This window comes from Vipera berus (genome assembly GCF_964194415.1).
Source record: "Vipera berus genome assembly, chromosome: 6".
NCBI lineage: Eukaryota > Metazoa > Chordata > Lepidosauria > Squamata > Viperidae > Vipera > Vipera berus.
This window is the reverse complement of record NC_138208.1, coordinates 76,677,030-76,697,384: the sequence shown is the minus strand read 5'-3', so window position 1 is coordinate 76,697,384 and position 20,355 is coordinate 76,677,030. Positions and strand designations below refer to the sequence as shown.

The following is a 20,355-nucleotide window of genomic DNA, read 5'->3' as shown; positions in this document are numbered from 1 at the left end:
ATATATATATATATATATATATATATATATATATATATATACATCAAATTTTTATAACCAGGAAAACACCCTGCCTTTCATCTCAGCCATTACAATGATCAAGGAGTCATAGCAATATAAGGGGAAAGCTAAAGTCAAATTCTGGAAAAAGAACAACATCTGTGCAGAGCTTCTGTGTGGGATATCCTGCTCTGCTAATTCTGAGGAAATATCTTCACGCTAATTCTTTGCAATATTTGGGATTACTTCAAGTGTAATAATGGAACTTACCTTCTCCTATTGGTATCTTATGATTTATCACTTCTTTGTATCTTGCCATTTATGATTGTATCTTATGATTTATAACCTATGACATATCACTTTGCTGTTTGTATGTACAGTGAGAGCTTATGCACCAGAGACAAATTCCTTGTGTGTCCAGTCACACTTGGCCAATAAAGAATATTCCAATTCTAATATATTTCTTTCTTTCTTTCTTTTGGAGGGATGTCCAGGGTAGAAATGGCAGGAGACGGAAATATCAACACCAATGACACACCCAATACGTGGTTTGGACAGGTCAGTATATCACTGCCTTTAGTTAGTTAGTTTGCTGCACTTCTTGCTGCAGCTATCTAAGATTCTCAGTGATGAGGCATTGTGCAACATTTAAGGATAAGAATATGGTTTCTACACCATCGTAACAAATCTGTAGCAAACTTATTTAAAAATTTCAGTGGGAAACAGGCCTGGATGAAAATCAGGTTAATAATAAGATGACTTTTACAAATACAATTGAAACATAAACTGATCAGAAAAGATATTATATGCTGATGTTACTGTTATTTGTACAAACACAAGAAAAATGTTTATATCCAACCTTGTATGTATCGAAAGTATTAAGAGCTATATTTGTTTAATGTTGACAAAAGGAGAATACTACTGGAAGAAGATAAGATCAAGGAAATATTTCATTAATATATTGATTATGGAATTATAGAAATTATTCTTGTTTATTAAATATACGAGCCTAGACAACACGCTATTCACTAAGCACTAAAGATTGTTATTGTAAAAAAAATATCAATAGAATATATTAAAAAAAACCAGGTTGGTGCTAATCAATCTTTCTGAAATAATCCCAATGTATTTTGTATCCTATGCAGAAAAAGTGAAGCTCGGGTATTATTGAGTTTATTTTACAAAGAAGATTTTGTACAGTGTTGAAGTTTGAGTGGTGGTTCTTTTTTTTTTTGGACGAATTCATAAATTGCTTCTTGGTGAGGAATACTAGGCAGTATGCTGATAAAATTATCTCTTCAATTTGCGCTAAGATAGTGAGACTTCAGGAGTGAACTTGGAAGATGTTATTTTTATCCTTTTATAATTTACGACAATATCGTCAGAGTGCAGTTTGTTCTTCTTGAAAAACACTAAGTAGGAGCAAACTAAATCTTGAAATGGAAACAATCAGAAGAGGCAAGAAGAGAGAAAGGTATTTAAATCTGTTGGTTTTTGTGTCTGTGAAGTGCCGGTATACAGCAGATGAATATCAGACTGTTCAGGCTGCTCTGAGGCAGAGGCTGGGCCCAGAATACATCAGTAGCCGACAAGCTGGAGGAGGACAGAAGGTACAAAATATAGCGAGAGCTTTCATCTACTTTATACTGAAAAGCATCCTTTTAACCCCGGAGATGTGACCCCAGCATGCTTGGAGTAGCATGTTCAGATGCATTAACGCTTTTTTTTAAAAAAAAAAACATGTACTGTATAGTTGTCAGCAGCTAGTATCACCAGACCAGACTGTTAAAGATTAGTGCTAACCTTCAGGTTGCCAAATTAGAACTGCTGACCAAAGATTTCAAGAGGGGAAAAAAACGTAATCCTGGGCAAAATGTCTCTAAATACCAGGTTTTTTTTATTACAATATTATATTTTGTGTGTATTGCCAAACTCGTTGTACAAAGGATCTCATGTTCCACTGAATCTTTAATAGCTTTTCACACATTTAGAGGAGAATGAGGCATATAATGCTCAATCCCACCCTTGTTCCTTACATAACCCATCCCACGCTGTGGCCTAGATTTTGAGATGTTGCCAGCATTCTCTTCCTGAAATAGAATCCATCTGATCAATTTAATATTTATATATAACTCTCACCTACAGAGCCATTTACATGAAAATAGCGTCTGTCTCCGACTTGGTAAACATAAAAACTAAGCCCTGTTAGAATGTATTCTGTTACCTGCTTCTTTACGGTCTGTGCTGTTCTATATCACTTAGAAACTATATTACATAGCTATAGATCCTTCTTGAATGTGAGATAAAAAAAATGGATCTTTGACATTATGTTTTAGGCTATAGCAAATCCTATTTCCATTTTTTTTTCTTCTCTCAGGTTTGCTACATAGAGGGACACAGAGTCATCAGCCTGGCCAATGAAATGTTTGGCTATAATGGCTGGGCTCATTCTGTCACTCAGCAGAACGTGGGTGAGTCCAATTAAAAACTTGAAAATGTGAGAAAAATATTTCCCTTGTAAAGTCAGTTCTAATGTAAAAGAAAAAGATTGGGGATATTGCAATACTGCTTTGCTCGTGGAGGCTTCTTTCATCCGGTAATAGATTTCATGTAGAGAAAGTTTGGAAGCAGTTTTGCTTATTTCCCCTGTGTTCCTGACAAAACTCCCTTGTAGAAGAGCATGAGAAATGTCGTGAGGAATTATAGCATTGCCTCTCTTCCTCAGGCAAGCTTACCTTGAAGTGCAAGGCGGGCCAAGAGTTCTTTGAGTTGGTTTGCATATGAAATATACACATACATACATACATACATACATACATACATACATATATACATACATATATATATATATATACACACACACACACATATATATATATATACACACACACATACACACACACACACATATATATATACACATACATACACAAACACACACACACACACACACACACACACACACACACACACACACACACATATATATATATATATATATATATATATATATATATATATATATATATAAATGTTTGCCAGCCAGAAAGCAGATTTGCTTATCTATGTTGTAATTCTTTTGCCTCTGAAGTGAAACCATCATGATAACCTATTACCCTACTAGTGCATTACAGTTTTTATGTTTCTTTTGCTAGTGCCTTCAAGCACCCTTATTTATTTATTTTTTGCTTTTCTAATTTGATAGATGTCTAAAATTGTTCTCTGTGACCAGATCCAGTATGCTTAAGTCTTGAATTCTGTTGTACTTTTGTCATTTGTGCTCACTCCCTCTCTTGTTACCATTCCTTCTGTGATTGCTTCCTTCCACCTCTACCCTTTGTCACTTGCTATACTTCACATTGTTTGAAACTGGTAGTTTGTAAGGTTAAGAATTAGATTCTTAATCTTTCAAAAAGCAGTTGTTGTACAGAGGTTTTGTTCTCATTTATTAGTGCAACAAGCCTTGGTGGAGCAGTGGGCTAATGCCTCCTTAAGTAACACCAGCTGCCTGCAATTAGTGCAGGTTCGCATCCCACCAGGCTCAAGGTTGACTCAGCCTTCCATCCTTCCGAGGTAGGTAAAATGAGGACCCAGATTGTTGGGGGCAATTAAGCTGACTTTGTAATAATGCCGCTTGGGGGGGGGGGAAGCCCTAATAACCAGGCATATACATAGAATGAAGGCTATTGCTAAGCACATTGATTTGTGCTTTAGATTGTAAGCTGCCCTGAGTCTTCAGAGAAGGGCGGGATATAAATGGGATTTTAAAAAAAAGTGCGTGAATTGGAATTAATGAAATGAAATGTATCCTTTATTCCAGATAGTGCCATGATAGATTAACAATGCAAGATGGGGGTATTCATCATTTCAGCTGTGTGCTTGACTCTATCCTTTTCCTTTTTGCTGTAGCAGTTTTTTAGGAAAGGTCAAGCACTGATAGATGATACAGTGAAAAGTAAAGCTTGTTTGCTACTTCTAATTAACATAGAATAATATTTATAGACATTTTGATTATCTCAAATATGAAATCTTACAATTAATAAGCACTAACTATAAATAGCTGTTTATTAAAACAGTGAACATTACCAGACACCACTGAGTTTAATTTTAGTTAAGCGTGTTTTCTTGTTTCCTATTTATATAATTTGCACTGTGTTTGGTCTAAGTTTTCTTTTGAAAATGAAAGCTACCACAGGTCCTTGTTTTTTTAAAAAAATTCATATGCATTTTTATATATTTCTGTTACTGCCTCTTGCTTTAGTCTTTAGTGTAACTTTTTCTTTCTCCTTTTGCAGATTTTGTTGATCTAAATAATGGCAAATTCTATGTGGGTGTTTGTGCCTTTGTGAAAGTTCAGCTTAAGGTAAGCATGCATATGTGGGCGATGGTGGGTATTCTACTGAGGTGGAGTTTTTAGTGACAGACAGTTAAATCAGGGGTCCCCAACCCCTGGGCCGCAGTCCACTACTGGGCCACGGCCCACTCAGAACCAGGCTGCACAAGCAGCGGGCGAGCATATGCACACAGCTCCACTTGTGTGAGCAGCAGGTGTGTATGCTTGCATGTGCAGCTCCGTTTGTGTGAGCAACACACATGTGCGCCTGCTGTTCACACAAATGGAACTGCACATGTGAATGCACGCTCCTGCCATTTGTACAGAAACATCCCTTCTCCCCCCCCCCACACACACACTGGGCCGCCAAGCCGAAAAGCTGAGGACCTCTGAGCTAAATGTGCACAATAAGAACTCTTGAAGGTACTCGGGTGGAGAGAACATATTGTTATATAAGACTGTTACGATTGTTTGTTCTGTTATTGGTTGAAAGGGATCAAATTATTTATTTAATGCTGAAGAAGTTATTCCACTTATATCTGCCTTCTTATTATGGGCCAAAGATACACTTGCCTTGAAGAATTAAAATAGGTTGAAGTAGTGTGATACGGTAGATTCCAGAAAAACTGAATGCACCACAGTCCTCCGTTTTTCTCTTCAAACACCAAGAAATGAATTGTTAAAGTAATTATAGTAATAGGGAATATAGTATAATCTACTCATATTGCAGGATGGGGCTTACCATGAAGATGTTGGCTATGGAGTAAGTGAAGGCTTGAAATCTAAGGCCTTGTCCCTTGAAAAAGCAAGGAAAGAGGCTGTCACAGACGGATTGAAGAGGGCGCTAAAGTAAGAGGAACCAACGCATACAATATTTTTTTGTTGTGAAATACAGAATTATATTTTAAGAAGCAGCCATCTGTCTCTTCAGGTGCTTTGGTAATGCTCTTGGGAACTGTATTTTGGATAAAGACTACTTGCGCTCGGTGAATAAGCTGCCCCGTCAGGTATGTGGTGAGGGGAGAGGAGAGGAAAGCAGGTTTCAAGAAAAATAAAAATGCCAAATTCTGGAATGAGCACAAATTGTAAAATTCATAGTAACTTGCCTAATTTATTCTTCATAATCATGGGATTTCAGCTTTTAGCTTTTTCTCTATTAGAAATGTTTTCTCTTTTGTTATTATTATTCAGAACTAAGCCCAAAGTATTATGCCATCATTCTAGTATTATAAAACAAATACTTTTGTCTTCTTTTGAATAGGCTTCTGCAACATGCACAAATACACATGTAACTTTTATGTGGACCTTAGAGTATATTTTTTCTACCTTACGATCCTTTACTTATTTACCCAAAAGTTAGATTAATTGAACTTGTATTTATTTTTGTATATCATTTCTAAGATCACACTATAAGCTTCTAAACATGTCTAAAAATTTGTAGTTTTCCTGTTTCAATATCCTTTGCCACTGCCACAACATTAACCTTTATTTATTTACTTTTTGAAACCTATAATGGGATAACTGTAGTCTCAAATGTTCCCTTTTTAGGGAAGGTTGTTGAAAAGGTGGTTGGCTGACAGCTACAAATGGCCCTGAGTAAAGCGGATTACCTGGATCCTTTTGGGTCTGGGTTCGGATCAGAAAACAGCACTAAAACTGGTTGCACTAGTCAATGACCTTTGGAGGGCTCAGAATGAAAGCGGTGCAACCATTCTGGCCCTCCTGGACGGCTTTCGATACCGTCAACCATGGTATCCTGGATTGGCTTTGAGGGCTGGGAGTGGGAGGCACTGTGGTATGATGGTTCTCCTCCTTCCTCTGTGGCCAGTTCCAGTCGGTGTTGATACGAGGGGAGAGAGGTCGAGTCCTAGGGCCTTGCCATGCTGATGATACCCAATGCTGTATCTCCACCCTCAGCCAGACAGATGATGCTGGGGCAATGCAGGACAAATACCTGAAGGCTGTAAGGGTCCAGATGTGGGGGAACCGGGTTTGATTCACCCTGGTGAGATGAAATGACTCTGGTTTTTTGGTTGCCCAGGTCCAGATGATATTTATAATCTTTGGATGGGTGGTATTTTCCAGAACTGAGCTGCTGTGCAACTTGGGGGGGGGTGGTGGTGTCTCCTGGACTCGGCTCCTGCCTGAGAAGCAGGTGGCAACCATAGTTTGGGAGCCTTTGCACAGATTTGTCTAGTGCACCAATTGCACCCTTTCCTTCACTGGGAGGCCTTGCTTATGCCTTTGATCACCCCCCCATTTGGATTACTGCAATGTGCTCTATACAGGGCTACCCTTGAGGACCACCAAAAAACGTCCACTGGTCCAGAATGCAGCAGGATGCACTGTGATGGGGGGCCCTGAATCTGCCCATTAACACCTCTGTTGAATGAGCTGCAGTGGCTTCCAGGTTTTTTTTTTGCTGAGTGCAAATCAAGATGCTGCTCATCACCTATAAAGCCTATATGGCATAGGCATAGGTTATTTCCAGGATCCCCTTTCTCTAAAGTCATCTATCCATTCTACCAGGTAAGATAAGGGTGGGCAAGCTCCTAGTCCCTTACTTTAAACATTGCCGTCCTACGCGGGCTAGGAAGTGTGCCTTTTCTGTGACAGCCCCCCCAAAGTTCAGCAGGCCTCCACCCTCTTAACCTTCCATAAAGCACTGAAGACCTGTCTTTCCTTCTAAGGGCTGGGATAAAAACAGATAACTACAGAATGGAAGCTTGACTTGACACCAGGTTGTTTTTTTTACATATACATTTGGTTTTAATAGTTTTACTGTCAAGCACAGGAAATCAGGAGTCAAAGCGGTTCAAATGGTTTCATGCTAACACCCTCTACAAGAGATCAAAGCAAATTGGCAGGAGATAAAGAGTCAACGGAATTCAAGATGGGCTGGACTTAGCTCTCTTGTGGGCGCAAAGGGACTCGAGACTGATGATGCGCTTGGGCCCCCCCTCGGGCACAACCCGGTCATCTCCTACATTGAATATGGTCTTTGATTTTTGATTGGGAACTGCCCAGAGTTTGCTGTAAGATGGGTGTCTGTATAAATGTTTCAAATAAATAATTTGTCATAAAAATAAAAAGAAGCCAAAGGTGATCTACAGGGTACATGGCACTAAGAGTAACTGTAATTTGCTTTAAACAGATAAATAACCACATTAGCTCAGTTTACGGCTAAAAGTGTGGTGTGAAGAGGCAAATTCTGCACAAAATATCACTTGTTTCCTGGGTAGCTTCGTCTCTGGGTTTGTGTGTTTGTTGGGGGGGATGCATTTCCTGGGCAGCTTCCCCCTGATAAATTCTGTGACATGCTTCTACTATTTTCTGAATTTCTCTACTTGAATGGCTTTCTGTTTTATCCTTTTGCTAGATGCCTCCAGATTTAGATTTGGGCAAAGTCAAAAGGCAGGACTTTGATCCTTCTATAGAAAAGGCAAGATATAATAGCTGCTTGCAGAAAGGCAGTGAAGACCAGAAATTCTTTTCCTTGTCAACCCCTGGCAAATCTCACAGGTTGGGTTCTCCCTTGAATGCTATTGGACAAAACCAAAACAGGTCAGCAGCTTTGTTCGATTTTTCCCACAGGTGCCTATTTTGAAATTTTAAACTTTTCATAATGCCATTAGAAAGTTGCTGTCAAACGTATTCTGAACTTTAATTTAGCAAGAAATTCCTGGGTGTCGTCAGATATTCTACTTTTCTTCTGGCCGTAGGGAAAGAAAAAGTAATGCAGGATTGCTTTACATGAATTCTGTCAGAAAAAAAGATAGTTTAAATGTTTCCTATTTCCTAAGTGCCTAAAAAATTGGTAAAGTACATACCCAAGTGGCACATACTGTATATCCTATAGCAGATTTTTTTTTCAGTCTGATGCCCTCTAGTGGTGTTAACATTCTGCTTTCAGAATTTATTATTATCCAGCATGAGTTCCTTTCTCCTTGGTTCATCTGGGGTATTCCTGGATCTTAAGTAAGTTATTAGAAGAAAGTATTATGGAATTGAAATTTAATATGCCATAAACACGCCTTGCTACCCAACACGAGGAAATGTTATTAATGAGCTACAAGGGATAATCCCCCTTGGTTTATATTCTGTCATCACAGGAACTCACTGCCCTTGGATTATGATGCAACTCACCATCGGAAGATGCGACAGAAGCAGCTTCAACAGAAGTTCAGACAGCAGATGCAGGAGAAACAGCAGATCCAGTCAGATGTTTCAGGTTGCAGAACTAAATATCAAGGTAAAGAGAGTTGCAGGAACTGGGTATGGCCACTCTAGAGAAAAGGAAGGACTAGGGCAGGGGTAGGCAACCTTGGCTCTTTTATGACTCATGGACTTCAACTCCCAGAATTCCTGAGTCAGCTACCCCTGGACTAGGGGGTGGTGACATGATAGCAGTATCCCAGTATTTGAGGGGCTACCACAAAGAAGAGGGGGTCAACCTATTCTCCAAAGCACTTGAAGGCAGCATAAGTAAAAAAAATGGATGGAAACTAATCAAGGAGAGAAGCAACCTGGAATTAAAGAGAAACTTCCTAACAGTGAGGACAATTAACCAGTGGAACAGCTTGCCTTGAGAAGTTGTGGGTGCTCCATCACTGGAGATTTTAAAGAAGAGATTGGACAGCCACTTGTCTGAAATGATATAGGGTCTCCTGCTTGAACAGGGGGTTGGACTAGAAGACCTCCAAGATCCCTTCCAGCTCTATTCTGATTGACCCTGGATAGAGGAGAATGTACGTACGTATATGATTAATTCCTTCCATTTGTCAATGGGAGAGAATGACCAGCTAAGGTGCAAAGGTTTATTATACACAAAAATGCATAACCTGTTAACATCAACTAGTTTTACCATTACAAGAAAAAAAGAGGAAGGGAAATAAATAATCTGGAGTAATTTTAGGGATGCAGAGATCAGCATGTTTAAACAGGAGGCAGTCAAGTAATTATAGGGGGCGACCTGCGCTCGTTTCGCCGGGACCTGAAAACCTGGCTTTTCGATGTATCCGGCCTGGACTGAGGGGGGTTTTAGTTTTAAATTTTAACATTGTTTTATTGTTGGGCTATTATTAATTTAATTCTTTTTAATTCTATTTTTATCTTAATTTATACTGTCTTTTAAATATTGCCCTGTAAACCGCTCTGAGTCCTTCGGGAATAGGGCGGTATAGAAAACTAATTAAATAAATAAAATAAACTCTATTTGACAAAGATTTCAATAGTTGAGCTATAAGTAGATTTTGTGAAGCAATTTAGATATAGATTTGTAAGAAAATAAAGTGATGTGGAGCTGAGAGGGCTGGAAAAGGCTTGGACCTGAAGAATAGGGGAGTTGCATTGACTTCTGTTGCTCCTGAAACTTTCCCAGGTTCTATTGGCTCACATTTGAAACCTTTTTCCAATAAGTGCTTGAACTAAAACATTGAAGGGGGTGGAGAGAGGAATCATCCAAGTACAATGGCTATCCCAAAGTATTCCAATGGATTTTAGATTTTACTTGAAAAAATTATTTAAGTATACATATAGCAACTCAATAGGGACGCGGTGGCTCAGTGGGTTAGGACGCTGAGCTCGTCGATCAGAAGGTCGGCAGTTTGGCGGGTCGAATCCCGAGTGCCGCGTAACAGAGTGAGCGCCTGTTACCGGTCCCAGCTTCTGCCAACCTAGCAGTTCGAAAGCACGTAAAAATGCAAGTAGAAAAATAGGGACCACTACGGTGGGAAGGTAACAGCGTTCCGTGCCCCTTTGGCGTCTAGTCATGCCAGCCACATGACCACAGAGACGTCCTCGGACAAGCGCTGGCTCTTCGGCTTTGAAACGGAGATGAGCACCGGCCCCTAGAGTCGGAAACGACTAGCACGCATGTGCGGGGGAACCTTTACCTTTATAGCAACTCAATTCATTTGAGGGACGGGGGCGGGGGGGAGAGTTGAGGGCAGTGAAAGGCTATCATAGCTCTTCCTTGTAACTTCCTTTTAAAGAATGATAAGGAGTCGTAAATAGAACAGGAACATTAAGAATCATGAAGCTCCCCCTCCCAAAAGAAAATCAATCAGCTGAAAAGAACCTTGGAGGTCTTCTAGTCCAACCCCCTACTCAAGGAGGAGACCCTATACAATTTCAGACAAGTTGCTGTCCGGGTCTATTCTTAAAAACCTCCAGTGATGAAGCACCCACAGGCAAGTTGCACAGTTGAGCGACCACTGATTCTCCTTTGATGAAATAAGGGAAAGACTGATATGCCATTTGTTCCATCGCCAATTCAGTTTTACCTACCTTGATCCTGTCTCCCTGCCTCAAATCAGAAAGGTGGGTAAGGGTTCCACTTTTTCAACAATTCTGTTCTCTGCTTACAGAGGCGTCTGTTCCCCCTGCCTTGGAATGCAACTCTTCTGTGCAACCAGAACCTGTTGTGGATGAAGAATTCCTTGCAGGTGAGTGTAAAATTGCTTTAAGGCGGTCAGCTCATCGTTTTCATGGTATTTGCAGCACCAATTAGGGTACCGTGTGCATCCTTTTCTCAGGCAGCTCCTCTCCAACACATCTGGTTTGATGCTGAATGCAGACGGGGGAGTGGGGGAGAGAAGAGCTGTAGCGAAAGGAAGAAACAGCCAGCAGGCATTTATAGTGAAAAGTTACTGGGAGCAAAGGTGTTACTCATCCACATTCCCTTTTTCTAGAAAAACTCATGATTTAAACAGTCACATATCTGAGCTTGACCCTGAACATCGCCGCTTCCGTTACAATCCAGAGCCGTTGGGAATCAGATGCCTAATTGAATGATCAATAGTTGAGATTCTGGTTTTAATACCTGACTGGTTACAGATGATCCAGAACTCTGGGACTTTCCTTTGGAAGCGACTGATCACAATGCAGCAGCTGTGCCAGCCCAATGCTTACGGTCACCTCTTGGACAGCATGCCATGATGACTCGCAGCCGAACCCCACAAAGAATAAATAATCAGCAATCGAGTATAAAATCATCTTGGAATCTGTCCTCCAGTCCCAAATCCTACTTATCAGGTAAACCAGAGGTCCCTAAACCTTTGGGTACCAGGGACCGGTTACACGGAGAGAGGTTTTTCCGCAGACCAGAGGGGGCGTGGTGTTGTGTGCTGCCTACATCCCACAGATGGGGCTTTGCTTGTTTGTGCGGACTGGTTGCTGCCATGCCGTGGCCCGGTACTGGTCCACGGACCAGGGGTTGGGGACCCCTGAGGTAAACTATAAAGGAGATAGCTGAACAAGACACTTTGTCTATATTAACTACTGTAGACTATATGACAAATGCATGTAATAGGGGAGAACAAATAACATATTATCTCCTCTGTGAAAAGCAGCTAAAATGCAGCTTCTGAACTATGAAGCCTGTTGTATGTGAAATATAAAACATATAATATAAAATATAAAAATATAAATATAAAATATAAAACATATAAAACTGGATGGAAACCTAAACTGCGTCTACATTCTTCAGAAAGCAGAGGGGGGAAAAACCCTTCATATTTCCCAGTATTTTCAGCCAATGAATTATATCCAAGTCAGTAAAATTGTAAAGTAAAATTACTTAAAATTGCAGTGATGAAAAATTAAACAGGATACATTTTATTGTAGATAAATAAAAGAACCTAGGTGAAAAATATTTTTTAGAAGGAAATCCTTTTCTGAACGACTGTTTTCTATTTCAGCTGAACGTAGCCCATACCAAAAAGGCCAAGGAATGAAAAAGAGAAGACTGGAGCCTGCATAGAAAACAAATAGACTTCAGCATGAGGGTTTTAATTCAGAATACATTTTAGCCCAATAAAGTTGCAGTTCAAAGTATATATTCTAGATTTTATTACAGAAAAAAGTGCATTGCTTTGCAGTAACTAACGGCTTAAAATGCCACTTCAACTCTAGTTAAAAGAATTAAATATTACAAATCCTAATATTTATTCCTTTATATGTACTTTTATTTTAAAATTTAAAAAGGTACTTTCTTAACTTTCTTCATTCCAATTAGAAGAGAGCAATTTTAGTAATAATATATTCTAAATATAAATGTGTTATAATGGTCTCACCTGGATATGAATTTGATGATCAGAGAAAATCATTTTTAATTTAAATTATAATTGTCCTTTCTTTTAATGAACAAAATCAACAAAACCAAGGTTTCCACCTGAAAATATTTGGAAGGTTTACTACTAGAAGTTTAGAAAAGCATGACTTTTTAAAAGTGTAGCTTGGAAGTGTAGGATGGAAGAGAAATATATCAGTCTTGGACTTTTTATGGTGTCTATTTATTGGTCCACTATTGGTCTGAGAAAACAAAAATCAATCAGAAGAGCAATATAATTCATATTGCAATCTATAATTTAATGCAGCATCTCATGTCATCATTTACTCTGATTTTGCTGCTTGCATTAAATAGGCAGCATAGCAGTAAATATTGCTGCATAAAACTCGATTCTCTACCACATCTTGGTAGATAGGAGAGGTAGCAGGTTGCTGGTTTTATATTCAAACTGTCATGTTTTCTAAGTCACTTGCACAAATATATATCAATCTATTTTGTTAGATTGACCAACTTTTCCCCAAACAATTCTTGCATGGAAACAGGATCAGTATACCTTTTGTTTCTGTTGCAAAAGGGAGAAGGATAATTGAAGCAGTTTTTCTGCGAGACTAATAGCATCAGGCTGAAATAAGTTCCTTATCTCCAGATCATCTGTCGGTTGTAGTTCCACTTGACCAACAGCTAAGATAACATTGGAAAGGGTTCCATTACTATCATGTCACAACTGTAATTGACTTAGGAAGATCCCACATGTAAGAAGTTATGTAATGTATGTATATCATTTATATAACTTTCCTTGGTCATTCTTTTGAAATAAACTTCCTTAATTTTCAAAATTGGCCCACTATGTTCCGATCTGCAGATTAAACCAAAATTATTTGATCAAGAATGCTAAAATCATACACACACACACACACACACACACACACACACACACACACACGTGTGTGTGTGTGTGTGTAAATTTTTTGGATTGCTAACAGAATCAAAGGGAGACTGATATAGCTATTTCAAACTTATTTATTCTCATCAGTCAGCCACACCCTTCTGAGATTTGAACCTGGGCTGATTGCACATTAGGCAATTGTTCTAACCCTTAGGCCACAGGCTCTTTCTCCCTTTGTTAGCTGAGAAGCAAGGGAGATATGTGTTAAGGGTTTGTTAAGTATTTAGAATACCTTGCTAGGCCCCAAACATGGGGCAAATCTTATTTCCTGTTTCAGATTAACCCAAGGCCATGGCTTTGGGTTAGGCTGAATCAGGAAATAAGATTTGCCCCGTGTTTGGGGCCTAGCAAGGTATTCTAAATGCTTAACACTTAACACTTAACACACACACACACACACCATAGTAGCCAAACACCTTATGATTGCTACAGTATATCTAGCTTCCTACATATAAATCTATTTTACAATATGCAATTTAAAATAGAAGAGATGAAGGAAAATTCTCCTTAGCTGATTTTAAAAAGCTAAGCAACATTGAACCTGTTCAGTACTTGATTGTCTGGAAATGCAGAAGCTGTAGACTAAACTGGAAGGTTGTTTTTTTTTTTAAATGTACTGTTGCCAAGAAAACTACACGGGTATGTCTGTGAAACCCTAGGAAGTTGAAGGGGAAAATGTGCTGTATTTTATAAGGATGGGAGTTGCTAAACTGCGAGAAATACACTCAAGATCCTAAGACTCAACTTTACAAAAAACATTTTTGGCAAAAGAAACAACTTCCAGTCTTGAAGCAAGGGATATCACAATATGACTGATATCAGGTAGCTCCTATAGGAAAAATTGTTACATTGATTTCATTCTTTAAAAGCAACTGGAAGTGAAAGGCCATTTGTGTAACTGACTTGTTTCCTTCATCTTGCTGCCAAGATTACGTGGCTAAAAGAAATCTTCAGGAATTCTTCCACTTTTACTGTTGCAAGATCTGCAGCAACTATTCCATATAGCAATCATAAAAGTACCAAATAAAAATTGGAATTCAAGTACACTATACTAGAATTAAGTTGTAGCCCAGCAACATCTGAATGGCCACTGTCTTCCATTCCTGTAATAAATGAGGATTTCTACAGATTTACAGTACTTGAAACAGCACAACACTAAACTCCTGTAACACCTTATTCAGTTGTATTCAAGCACAAAGCTCCATTTTCTTATTCCCTTTGTTCTTGTCATATAATTCCTATATCGCAAGTTGCTTTCAAGGTTCTACATAAATTTCCCATATAGTGGCAGATTTATGAAATTACAGTGATCACATAAACTCTTTTTTCCCTAGAGGTATATAGCAGCTTCTGTTCTAGTAGTCTCTTAAGATTCTAGTTTACTAGAGTGCAAGCTTGTAGTTCATGTAAACCATAAAAGTAAACTACCATGTTAAATTTCAAATGTCCTCACAGATCAAAGATACAAGATAGAGTCTTTCAAGAACTGAATGAATATACCAAGTCTCTTTAAGACCTGCTCTTCTATTGTCTAGTATCAACACAGGATTCATTTTTTTACGCCTTGATGTGAGGTTCCAAGGGAGACTTTACAAATATTTCGTTATGATAGGCTTTAAAAAGGAAGATTCTTCTTTGGTATGATATAAGAATTCTGGAATGAACCTTTTTTTAAAAAAAAGGGGGGGGAATGGACAGATCTTGGAAGAACCACGAACTTCACTAGGAGGGAACTGAGAATTTCAAGGGAGTTGCAAAAATGGGTGAGGCAACATGAGGAAGAATTATTTTTGTTTTTAACTGTTATGTCTCTGCAGAGTATTACAATTCAAAATTATTATTTTTTATTTTTATTTTAATTCCATTTATATCCCGCCCTTCTCCGAAGACTCAGGGCGGCTTACAAGCTTAGCAGTAGCCTTCATTCTATGTATATGCCTGCTTATTAGGGCTTTCATACACCCCCCAAGCGGCATTATTACAAAATCAGCTTAATTGCCCCCAACAATCTGGGTCCTCATTTTACCTACCTCGGAAGGATGGAAGGCTGAGTCAACCTTGAGCCTGGTGGGATGCGAACCTGCACTAATTGCAGGCAGCTGGTGTTACTTAAGGAGGCATTAGCCCAACCGTTTCCTCCCATTCACTGAATCTTCATGAACAGACTTGACAAGTGAATTCTGTCTGGCACACACATATATATATACATTCAGGTATCTATTTTTGTTCCCAACCATGAAAGTTTTAAGATGTGTTGAATTTACTAATGCAACTTCCCAGTCCTTCCATGTACATCATAGATATGGAAGTTCACAATGCCTGTCGAAATCTCTGAAAACAAAATTAAAAAAAAAACCTCACAAAAAAAACCTCCTCATCAATGTAGCTAAGCTCTTCAAGTAACAGTACAACCACTGGTTGGAGACGCCATTCTTCTCCGAGCTTGAATAACTACTTCGTAGCATTCTTCACCTTAAGCCTTATCCAGATGGGTTTCCGGCCAGGGTTTGCAGCCCTGAGTTCAGAAAGGATGAGCCATCTGTCCTGTAACTCTTGCCGACAGCAGCAGGAGCTCCTCGCCAGTTAAGCTTCAGGGCACTGAAAGAACCAAATGCCAAGTGAAAATGAAATGCCACAGTTCAACAAAAGCAGGTTTGGTTTATTTGAATGATTTCGTTAAATATCTACAAAGAAGGTAACAAACTGCAGCACAAAGCGCAATTGTACATGAAGCGCAATGCCTGGATTTAGTGCAAAAACATACCATTAACTACGGCCAGGGAAGCCCAAGGTTTGAATTCATTTTATTTTGTTTTTACAGTGTACATTGTTAAATAATGTAAAGAAAACATCTGTAATTCAGAAACAGATCTTGTGGGGGGGAAAAAGGGTACTCAAAAGTGTAATATTAACACAAAATAATTTAACAGTTCAGTAGCATTAGTTAATTCTTCTAGACCTCAGTTATTTAATCCACAGGAGGGAAATCAATGGTAAATAAAACCAGTACTTGCATAACTAAGTGAAAAACCCAACCTCAAACATATTAATCCAAAATACCATCCTCGTGCAACACTCAGCTGACCATTTTAACCATGAAGCGGCCCCTTTCGTCACTGATTCTTTACACTTCCTGCACATCAATTCATTTTCCTTTGAAGAATGGCCACCAACTCAGAAAGTAAAAGCTTCTCCATTAACAGTAGGAAGCCACAGCTTCCCCATATTCCGCCAAAATGGGGACTTTAAAGTCTGAAAAGGTGTTGGAAGCCCACCTACCTAGACTCCCGTCTTTCGCTTTTCAGCCACCATGCCGAGGCCTCCTTCCTTGACAAAGCCACTCTAAACCTCAACTTGAGACAAAGGGATGGAAAGACAAACCTGGGCATATGTTTGAGGGTAGAGTGAACAAGTACAGGAATAACAAATTCCCTGCTAACCTTAAAGGAACCTTTTTTGAGGGGAAGGGGGGGACATATATTTTTTTTACTTAGTATACAAACTTTTAGACCAGCAGTAAAGCTACTTCCAAGTACAAAATAGAAGTACTTTGACCCTTCACAGCCTGCTGCAGCAATACAGAGTAATACTAGTTGGTTGCAGTATTTCATTGGAATAGAGAACCCTGTGTGTTGAGTTACAAACCAAGTTTGAGCGGAAAGTAGGAGATACAGAACACCTACTTAGAAGGCAACAGAGTTACAGTCTTGGTACCAGTTTTAAGTCCTTTAGACATTTAACAAAAAAAACAAGTTATTTTTTTTATTTTATTTTGAGTGTTTCAAGTGTATCTATCCTTGGCAATGAAACCCACCACATGGAATATCTACTTCTGCCCTTTCTAGGTAGAATTAAAAGACAAATGAAGGGCAAATCCCAGGAGACTTTCACACTTCCCAGAGTGATAAAAGTCCAGTTTCTGAACACATATCTTGCCCCTCCTAAAACCCTTTGTAGCTTTCAATCAGCCTGCCCTTAGGAGCTGTCCTTTCAGACAAGCCATTTCTTTCTCCCACCCTCTCTCTCTCTCTGTTCACATTCAGCCCAGCTTCACTCTGGTTACATGTCATCATTTCTGTACCCTCCATCAATATCCATCGCTGGTTTTCCCCATCGCTCGCTCCATAGCTTTACCTTTTCAACGTTCAGCTGCAGTAGCTCCCCTCCGACACCTGCTCTAGACACTGTTACAGTACAAGCATCCAATGTTTTAGGCCTTTTTGGTATTTCAGTGGCTATGTCCAAAATAACCTCCCTCTCTCTCTCCTTTCCCTCAGTCTGACTAAAGTCTGCTAGGCAAGTGATGCTAACTGCAGAAGCAATAAAAAGTCCAAGGCACTAAAATATCCAGCAAGCATACTGGGAGAACAGACAAAGTATTCAAGTACATTAATTTATACAATTATACATTCACATTTATCTAATACAATGAAAATAAAAAGGAAAAAAGTTAAAGTGTCTCCAATTAAGTATCAGGATATAGCTAGCTTTTTTCCCATTTTTTTTCTTTTTTGACTGTTTAACCCTCTATATTCCACTCATTTTTTTTAAACTACTGTTGTCCAACAACATTTATATATCACAGTGTTTCCACATCAAAACTGATGGTAAGTACATGTCCGCAGGGAACTTTTAATTATTATTATTTTTCTTCTAAACATTTTAAATTGCTCTAATGCTGCTGTCAAAAGCTGTTAGTATCTTTTCCTGAAAGCAGGAAAGACTTATCTCAAAGCATGGGCTATTCGGCATGTCCATCTGTGTTGCTCACTCGCTCAGGAACTGTGATGTGATGCTTTGGAGGAAGGAATAGACAAGATGGTGAAAAAATGGACAGCTTTTCCCCTGGGCTTAATTCTTCAGAGCAAGGCAAACAGCATACTCAAGTTTCATGCGAAGGCTAACAACTTTCTTCCCAACCCATAGGATCCAGCCTCTTAAGTCATGTGAATTTTACAGTCAGAGGCTGCTGACTTGCATGGTGATTTCCATCTTTATACATTCTGCCACATACAAGAATTAGAGGAAGCATGTGCCATCTTAAGAGGATCCTGATCAATTTCTCCCCATCTTCCAAATGGGGGGCTTTACTTACTGAGAGCAGAGAGCAATGGTTAGAGGGGGGGAATCCATCCCTTTTGGGCACAAAGAGCCTAGCAGTTAATTCAGGCCCCAACTCCTGCCCAAAGGTCTACCCAGCAACGTGGCTGGGAATCACTAAGTGGTCCGCAGATTAGAGCCAGGCGGGTTGCTGATAGATTTCTGTAAGTTGCTGATGTTGAAGCTTTGTAATGAGGCAGTTCCTACAGGCTGGAACTGGTTTAAAGGCTGCTGTGCTGGACCACCTGTCCCACTCCAGGGGGCTACAAAGGGCACTGTTGGATAACCAAATGGCTGAGGGGGACACATGGCCTTGGTGAAGTGACCTAGGGAGGTAGCTGATGCTGCAGAGATAGGGGTAGCACCAAGAGATGATGTCATGGAGATGCAGAGTTGGCTTGGTGCAGAGAACTTCCTTGCCATTCCTGGACCCTAAAACAAAGAAAAACAAATGGAACTCAACCCAAAATCAAGCTATCTGAGAGTCGCTACACAAATTTCTTTTGTCAACTTTATACAAGCATGACCCTGAAAAGTAGCTAAGGCACATGGACAGTGCTGCTTAAAAGTTTGCGAACTCTTTTGAATTTTCATTATTTCTGCAGAAATATAACCTGAATGTGATTGGTTTATTCGTACAAGTCCTAAAATTAAACAAAGAGAATCACATTACAGAGTCGAAGACATATTGATTTATTGGGGAAAATGATCCGAAGCTACATATGTGGGTATGGTAACAGTGTATGAAACTTTGCTTTCAGTAACTAGTGTGCCCTCCTTGGTCAATAATAACTGCGACAAAACGTTTCTGCTAACAGTTGATCAGTCCTGCACAATCAGCCTGGAGGAATTTCAGTCTGTTCCTCTTTTACAGAATGGCTTCAACTAAGGGATGTTGGGGGGGGGGCGGGGTGATGGTGGTCTTCCTTGCATGAACTGCATGCTTCAGGTCTTTCTGCAGCATTTCTATAGGATTGGGGTCAGGACTTTGACTTGGCAATTTCAAAACCTTAACTTTCTTGTACTTTAACCATTCTTTGGTCTTACAACTTGTGTGGTTTGGCTCACTGTCTTGCTGCGTGACTCTCTTTCACGGCTAGATACCGTGACATTTTCCTGCAGAATTTGCCAGCAGAATTCAGACTTCTATCAAGCCGTCCCCCGGTCCAGAAGCAGCAAAGCGAACCCAAACCACAATCCTGTCACTCGCGTGTTTCGCAGATGGGATAATGTTCTTATGCTAGAATGCAGTGTTTGCCTTTCGCCAAACATAACACTTTTCATTCAAGCCAAAGTACATTATGATATCATCTGTTCATAGAACATTTGTTCCAACAGCCTTCTGGCTTATTCTCGTTGTCTTTTGCAAAATGTAGCCGGGCAGCAGTGTTCTTTTTGAAGAGTAGTGGCTTTCTCCTTGCGCTCCTGCCATGTACACCACTGGTGTTGAGTCCTGTCCTAATGGTGGTTCTCATGAATGCTGACATTTGCAAATGCAAGAGAGGCCTTTGGTTCCTTAGATGCTTTGAGATCTCTCACAGAATTATATACTTTGCTTTTGATGTGATCTTGGTTGATCTCTTCTGGAGAAGGCAACGGTGCTGTAGAATTGCGTTTATTTGTACACAATTTGCCTGACAATAGACTAGTGGAATCCAAACTCTCTGGAAATAGGCTTTTTAACCTTTTTCAGTCATGAAAAAGGGTGCCACCGATCAGAGAATGTCAGTTGGTGGCCCCCAGGGGGAGGTCCTTCTCTGTGGGCGCCCCGGAGCTATGGAATCGGTTGCCGGTTGAGCTCCGGATAGCGCCTGACCTTCGCTCCTTCCGTCGCGATCTGAAGACACATTTATTTGAACAAGCCGGCTTGGCCTGATGGGGGATGGGTTGGGTTTTTATTGTCAT

The 20,355-nt window shown here is 39.7% G+C and overlaps 2 protein-coding genes across 2 annotated transcripts in view; one reads left to right on the top strand and one right to left on the bottom strand.

Annotated features, from left to right (window-relative positions):
- Nucleotides 1-78: 78 nt before the first annotated feature.
- Nucleotides 79-12,502, top strand: RAD52 (RAD52 homolog, DNA repair protein). The gene is made up of 11 exons (XM_081330522.1): nt 79-558; nt 1,509-1,610; nt 2,378-2,471; nt 4,296-4,363; nt 5,064-5,182; nt 5,265-5,340; nt 7,713-7,897; nt 8,446-8,585; nt 10,702-10,779; nt 11,171-11,368; nt 12,034-12,502. The coding sequence occupies exons 1-11, from the start codon at nt 487-489 to the stop codon at nt 12,093-12,095; spliced, it is 1,194 nt and encodes a 397-aa protein (XP_081186648.1). The 5' UTR covers nt 79-486; the 3' UTR covers nt 12,096-12,502.
- Nucleotides 1,457-20,355, bottom strand: part of WNK1 (WNK lysine deficient protein kinase 1) — a 154,886-nt gene continuing 135,987 nt past the window's right edge. The window contains exons 29-36 of the mRNA XM_081330521.1: nt 15,823-18,882; nt 12,958-13,085; nt 12,051-12,087; nt 10,850-10,934; nt 10,622-10,752; nt 8,480-8,573; nt 8,164-8,306; nt 1,457-1,593 (exon numbers count right to left, since the gene is read on the bottom strand). Coding sequence (XP_081186647.1) covers nt 18,568-18,882 — 315 coding nt within the window. The 3' untranslated portion in view covers nt 1,457-1,593; nt 8,164-8,306; nt 8,480-8,573; ... (3 more) ...; nt 12,958-13,085; nt 15,823-18,567. The remainder of the gene's footprint in view (nt 1,594-8,163; nt 8,307-8,479; nt 8,574-10,621; nt 10,753-10,849; nt 10,935-12,050; nt 12,088-12,957; nt 13,086-15,822; nt 18,883-20,355) is intronic.